This window comes from Cynara cardunculus (assembly GCF_001531365.2).
Source record: "Cynara cardunculus var. scolymus isolate 2C chromosome LG 2, CcrdV1, whole genome shotgun sequence".
Taxonomy (NCBI): domain Eukaryota; kingdom Viridiplantae; phylum Streptophyta; class Magnoliopsida; order Asterales; family Asteraceae; genus Cynara; species Cynara cardunculus.
Genome location: NC_037529.1, coordinates 62978066 through 62985288, shown reverse-complemented (window position 1 = coordinate 62985288; position 7223 = coordinate 62978066). Strand labels below are relative to the sequence as shown.

Sequence of the window (7223 nt, the reverse complement as noted above, 5' to 3'; positions counted from 1 at the left end):
ATCAATTATTGTGTTCTCTTACTTTACCTTTGTTCTTGTTTGTACCCCTCTCTCTCTCTCTCTCTCTCTCTATATATATATATATATATATTATAAAATCACATGTTATATAATCAGTTATTTACTCTCTCTCTCTCTCTCTCTCTGTGTATATATATATAGAGAGAGAGTGTGTGTGTGTAAATAAGATGTACGTATGCATTTGTATATGTATGGTGCAATGAGAGTGAGAGAGAGAGAGAGGACAACATTTGGTTATGTTAATGTCTTGTATACTGTACAACATAAAAAGAAGGCATCATGGAGAAGCATTGGCTCCACAATTTTCTCTCGTCTTGTGTTATATGCAGATAGATGCATAATTTGGTAATTCATACATACAACACCACAATTTATGCTCCTCCTAAACTCTGGGTTGGCTGGGAATTCAAGCATTCTTTATCTGCATCCTTGGAACTCAACATGTTCACCTGCACACACACATACACAGACTTCCATATAATTCCTATTATATATAAATGCAATAACGAACACGAGAATACAAAACCAACCTTCACAATTTCTGGACTCGAGCTTGGAGATAAATAGGCTGCTAACACACTCAAATTGAAATCCTGAAACACAAGAAAACGTTAATAACAAACAATTCGCACCAAATATTGATGCTACCACTAACGGACACGGCATTCTAAAAGTTCAAAGGCCCCATCATGTTTCAGGAAAAGAGCTAAATATCACACTGTTCACACAACCATCTACAGATAAAACATATCAATGACACACAGATACAACAAATTACAAAAGGTTTTGCACAACTAACTATTACTGTCCAAAAGGTGTCAATCACACAGAAATTTGAGGTAATATGTGTGCTATGCAAATGTGCCAATACACTTTATTGCTCCAAGCATATAACATCTAATAAAATCACACGGTACTACGCAAATTTGTGAGAGACAATGAAGATCAGAGAGAGAGAGAAACTCACTCTAAATGGATCCCCCCTCAAAGATTGCACAAACATTGAGGACCCAGAACTTTTACCCTGCATACCAGCAACCAAACAAACATGACAAGTCATAAGAAACTACCAACACACATACCAGAATGCGCTAAACAAACCAGCTTCTAAGCCAACAACATCTCCTATTTACATAAAATATTATTTCTTGAGCTAATTGCTGGCACGACAATTGCACTTGCTGAGATAAAAACTCAAGTGGATTGGAGTAATAATTCGGGTTCCTGGAACTACTCTTTCCTACATGAATTGTAGGCAGAGCACTTGTCAAAAAAGTATATATTTTAAATTGGGAGGAGGGAGAAAACTCGAGTTCTAGATGCTTGATTCTCTATTCAGAACACCTTCCTGATTTAGGTGTCTTTAAAGGTGGGGGTCATATTAAAAACGGAAAATCACATTCACAACCTCAACCAACTATAAATAACAAATTAGCCACCCGCCCATTTTCCTCATAATCAGATTTCTTATGCATTTTACACAACAGCATCAACAATAACCTATTATCGAGTAAAATTTCATGACAATGTATAGGTGTACAAATGATTACAACTTAATTCTGATGATCAAACCAACATCAACCATATATAACTGTGTAATTTCTTTGACCGGTTATTTTAGCTGTTTACTCTTCATAAGTTTAGATATAAGGGATACTAAGTCCTATGCCTTGCATATATGGGTGCTCTTTTATCAAGGTTTTAACTCGTTAATCATGCATTTCATAACACAAAATTTTAGTTAGTATGCCAATAGTCACTTCAGCATCATACCTCTAATGATATATCTCTGAGCCGCCTTCCTGTTTGAGCACAACAAATTCGTACTACATGTTCATCACAACTTCCACTGAGAATATAATCCCTCCCGTTCATGTAATAAGAACGAGTATAATTTTGAGAGCTTCCGGTTGCAGCTATACCAAAGTCCAGGTGAAGTCTTCCATCAACAGCCAGCAGTTGTTTAACCTGCGAAAATTATGCAGGTATTTAACAGCTGCTAAAATGCAGCATGATCCATTCAAGCAGAGCATATTATATTCCAATACTACAAGGTTCCAATACCATGCACATTGCACTCTATGTTGATTACATATGAAAGTATAATTGTACAAGTTAGCCAGGAAAAAGAGATGCGATTCGTGCATATATAGGTGGCGTCTTGTTTGTAGAATATTGCAATGGATAGTGCCTTTCGAAGTCCACTTGGTGATCCTATATGGGGCTTCTGTGTAGGATAGGACTTCTACATTGTTGTGGCCTGTGGGGGATTCCAAAGACTAGGTTTGCCCACATATATGCCCAACTGTCAAATAAAGTCTATGGCCATTTCCAAGTTGAATGCTTTTCCTTACTACATATTATGGTTGTCCCATCACATTATTATTGTGAGCACCCCATCAAAAGCAGTCATGAAGTGTGTAAAAGCATGCCACATGACATAAAACTGCACTGACAACCATGTTTATGCACAAAATTGTGCAAATCTAAACAGAAATCTGAAGCTCCACAATCATCAGATGCTTTATTTATCTAATCATTCTTATTCATCATTAAGAGGACCTTCAGCACTATATCAATTTAATCAAAACTCTGTAATCCTTATATGCTTCAAGCAAAAGCAGATGTAGCTCATAAATGCTAAATTTACCTCATTGTCAACAGCTGATGTAAGAAGATAATGATCATCCGGGGAAAAACAGACCATTACATTTCCTCGACTACTGGAAGCTGTGTAACATGGGTGAATTGGCTTTTGTCGTAAATCCCACATCTTGACATCATGATCAAATGATGAAGTAGCAAACATAGATGGGGAATGATTCGCAAATTTAACAACATTGATGTGCTCCTGATGCATGTCGGTGAACACCTGCAGCCGTTTACCCGTGTTGATGTCATACAAAGCAACATGTTTTGAATATCCACTGGCAAGAAACAGTTCGTCCAAGGAGTTGACATGCACAGAAGTTAATTGGTCAAACTCATCAAAGGCAACAGAAGCAGCACTTGGGTAGATGCCAGCATCTGTTGAAGAGATGTGCTGAATATCATACAGTTTGAGCAAACCATTGTCGGACCCAGAAATAAGCTGAAATATGCAACCCAGAGGCAAAAGAAAAGAAAATCATTAAAATCCACCACTAAAAAGTTACGAATAGCAAAAATTCACTGAATAAATTTGCATTCAATAGTCGCATTTCAAAATATGAATTTTGAAGTACAAGACATCTCACCCATAATGGCATTATTATAAATATCAGACACATTATCAAGGGACCATGTGGTTTGATGTTAATGGAAGAACAAAAAATTTAATCTAACTCCAAGATACACTTAAAAAAAATTTCTACATAATGTGCTAACAGGATGTAGAACAACATAGACTTCCACAAAATTCAAGTAAACTTGCGCAGGCCCAAGCTCCTCACAACAGAAAGTTCTACCTTACCTTCATGGTCTGTCCCATCATCCAAAAACATAATTCGACCATTTCGATAATATGCAAGCACAAATATATATCCTTCAGGTGCCAGATTTACATCAAATTGCACATATCATMCTATGGTTGGTGAGACTATTGGGGCCATTTACCAAAAGCTTGCCCGGATAAGCACTTACCAAGTCACATTACCTTACCGGATGAATATGGTAAGGACCAAAAATCTTACCCAGTAAGAGCGAGCAAGGACCAAGAGTCTCACCCAGTAAGTGAAGGCGACGACTCTTACCACGGTTAACGCTTACCCCAGGTAAATTGTTGCAAGGATGCCGTTTTTGTTGACTAAAATCTTACCCGGTAAGTAAGTGATAGTGTTGAATTTTACCGGTAAGTGCTTACTGGGTGAGTGTTTGGTAAACGGCCCCTAACTTAACACAAACACCGTTATATGTTTGCATCATTTTAAACAAATAAAACCTTACAGGATTAGCCTATGCATCAGGCTCCCATAAAGTTAGTTTTGGCAAATGCATGGCATGCTTGCGATAGCGACACCAAGTGGAAAAAGAAGAGACAAAGAACGACACATGAATCTAGTCAAAGTATATTCATGGTCTAACTTCTGAAGCATAAAATGTTAACGGTATACCTTGGATGGATACTTCTTAAGCCAACATAGTCCTAGAACACTGTTCATCGCTCCATGTGACGGGATGTAACGCACGATCTTCTCACTCTCATGGTTAACAACGACAACTTCACCATCTAAAGTTCCAATAACCATGAGATTTGAATTGGAAGGATGGTACTCAAACTGCCGTGGACGAAATTTTCTACCATCACCTCTTGGTATGCTGCTGCTGGCTGTTATAGAAAGTGGATGCAAAGAAGGCAAGACTGCACACCCAACTTTGGAAGCACCAAGTGACCTCGAATAAGAATACTGCGACTTTCCTGAAGTCGAAGAGCGGGTACGGTTTGCTTTGATCTCACGGTTCTGCAGGATACTAACAACGCTCTCTCTACTCGTCCTTCTATATGGTAGATGCTCGAAGTTTTCTGAATAGATAATAGCAGCTCTATCTTTGTCAGTCTTTCTGATTGGCAGGTTATCGAGGATTCTCAGATTAGGAAAGGAAGCTATCAAAAATTCTCTATAATGCTTCTCATAGCATATTGGTGAAGGGTGATAAGAAAGATGCTTCTTTCGAGCAATACATGAGATAGGTCTTGATATGGATGAATTCGACCAGGTTTCTTCAGTATCTTCTGATCCCCAAGTACCAGGAAAAATCTAATAAAGGATAGAATAATGTTATCATCAGACAAAAAGGGAAGAGAACAGGGTTATTGAATGTCATAACAAAACTACAAATTCTTCATTGCAAAATAAGACAATAGAAAAACAAAGAAGCATCATGATCCTTAAAATAATATTTACCTCATTAGGAAGATCAAGTAGCCCATTCCAAACACAAGGTCCATAAGTGAAATCTTCCAATAAATGTATGCCAGGATGTGTATTTGAAAAGTCTACTTCGCTATCTGTTGAATCATCGGATTCGCTTATAGTTTCATGAATTGGATTATAATTACCCACTGGGAACACATTGATAAATTCCCCTTCCATATTCGAAAATAGATCAGTGTCTTCTTCATCAGTTAAGAATGGTGTTATCTTTTCACATCCATGGTCTAGATGACCTGAACTAGTGCTCTCATCTGCTTTTGCCCCAAAAGATCGAGGACAAGCCCTTGTGTCATCACAGCATAAGCAGCTCTGGAAACGAAGTTCAACTAAAGACGGGAGTTTTGCAAGTGATGCACTGGTAGTCCACAGATTGGATACTTTTGTCTCACACAAAGAAAGACACTTTAGATTTGGCATACAAGCAAAGCAATCTTTTCCAAAACTGGTTAGTGATGCACTGAAATCCAAATTGAGCGTACGCATATGCATAAACTTCCCAATCATGTTGACCTTTCGGAAATGGGAAAACTTTAAGTTTAAAACTTGGCATGCCAAGCCTCCCAAGGAAAGCCCCCTAACAGTAAAAGTCATAAGCAAGCCATGAATGAGTTGTTTCACATTTTCAGCAGAAAGGAGAGAGGGATTTGAAGTAGTAAATAAACAGCACGAGTAGACTTTTGAAAAATGAAAACTACTACCAAAAGACAAATATCATCAGTTGCAGAATCTCAAGCTAGAGCTAAGCTTGGCACTGGTGATGCTAATAATAATACAAATATACAATTAGAAGAAAAGGACATGCATGTAAAATTTAGGCAAAATAGTAGAACCCATTAACCCAATAACTTCAGCGAGGAAGTGTAAGACTTACAATAAGAAATCCTTGCCATATGTCCTGTCCTGGAGATCCACAACCCGAAGTTTTTGGTTTACCGCATGTAATAACAGTAAAACAGAATCCCCGTCCAACGAACATGATGACTTTTGAAGTATGTCAACTGAATCTATCTCTGAAAGATCAATTTGAACAAACACGTTGTAAAGTGGATGGAAGTCAACACCTTTTAAGTCATCCAAGAAGATCACAAAGCTAGACTCTTCATTATTTGATTTCTTAAGCTCAGCCTGCATCATAAAAATGCCAACTGATTGGTAACTACTCCATTTCCATCATATTAGACAGTGGTGGACGAGAAGTATTTAAATTAAAGTCAATGCTGAAACCAGGTCAATTGAAGTATAAAGACAGCAACGACTGATACTGATGGTTGAATACCAGGCATCTACGACTCCACCTTTTCCATATACAGATGGAAAAAAGAGCCTTGTTTGATGTATGGTGCATCCTCATCAGATAGACCAAGCAGAGTTCTATGGTTACTACCATTACTTTATCATAATAAAAACACCAACAAGCAAGGAAAGGTATGATGCATCCTCGTCACAGCAAATTCAACCATTCATAGTAGATGTAGTTTGTGGACTTTGAAGTACATGCTACAGGTGGAGGTAGGACTTCTCCAATGTACCTTACACAGTTTAGCCAGTTCTATAACAACACAGATAGATGTAACATAAATTAAAACAATTAAGGAAACCTTAAAGAAAGCCGACAAAACTGCTTTATTAGGTACAGTCCTCCAATCGTTGCAAGAATCAATATACCTACAAACAAGAGCAAACTAAATAAGGAATCTAACCAACATGCGGTGCAATCCATAACAATCGATATAGTCTTTCAAACTCATGCATCAAGCTAAAACAATAAATAATCACAATCAAATCCATATTTCAATAATAACAGTTGTGGAAACTGGAAAGGGAGATGAAGGCAATGTTATAGGGGATTTGTCAGCATTCATAGACGTATCATCTTAAGGATAAAATAGTAAGCCTATTATTACTTTCACAACCAACTCATAACTCATGGAGGTTCATATTACTGGCTACATCCAAAGAAAGAAAATTCAGGGGAAAAAAACATGCACTTCAAATTTCCAAATAATACAAGCTATTTCTAATCATGAGAAACTATAGTTCTCATGAACAATGGTTCATGGCTTATGCTAATATGTAACTTAATTGATAAAGAGAAGTACCACAAATCAACAAAGACTTCATGAATACATTAGTGGCTGTTTGGATGATGCATCCAAATAGGGAACCATACACCGTCACAAAGACCAAACGAGAATACTAGATGGACAATCAACCATGATCTGATCAGCACATTTCACCCAATTGGGCAATAAACCCTAAAAGTCTTTTCTTTTTTTCTTTTTTTTTTTT

At 37.4% G+C, this 7223-nt stretch overlaps 1 protein-coding gene across 2 annotated transcripts in view; it reads right to left on the bottom strand.

Annotated features, from left to right (window-relative positions):
* Window positions 1-234: 234 nt before the first annotated feature.
* LOC112505706 overlaps window positions 235-7223 on the bottom strand; it is a 7833-nt gene continuing 844 nt past the window's right edge. For both annotated transcript variants that reach the window (XM_025109648.1, XM_025109647.1), the window contains 9 exons: window positions 6533-6599; window positions 5806-6059; window positions 4905-5508; window positions 4113-4757; window positions 2672-3112; window positions 1795-1989; window positions 989-1045; window positions 552-614; window positions 235-470 (listed from right to left, as the gene is read on the bottom strand). In XM_025109648.1, the coding sequence (XP_024965416.1) occupies window positions 393-470; window positions 552-614; window positions 989-1045; window positions 1795-1989; window positions 2672-3112; window positions 4113-4757; window positions 4905-5508; window positions 5806-6059; window positions 6533-6599 (2404 nt within the window). In that variant the 3' untranslated portion in view covers window positions 235-392. The remainder of the gene's footprint in view (window positions 471-551; window positions 615-988; window positions 1046-1794; window positions 1990-2671; window positions 3113-4112; window positions 4758-4904; window positions 5509-5805; window positions 6060-6532; window positions 6600-7223) is intronic.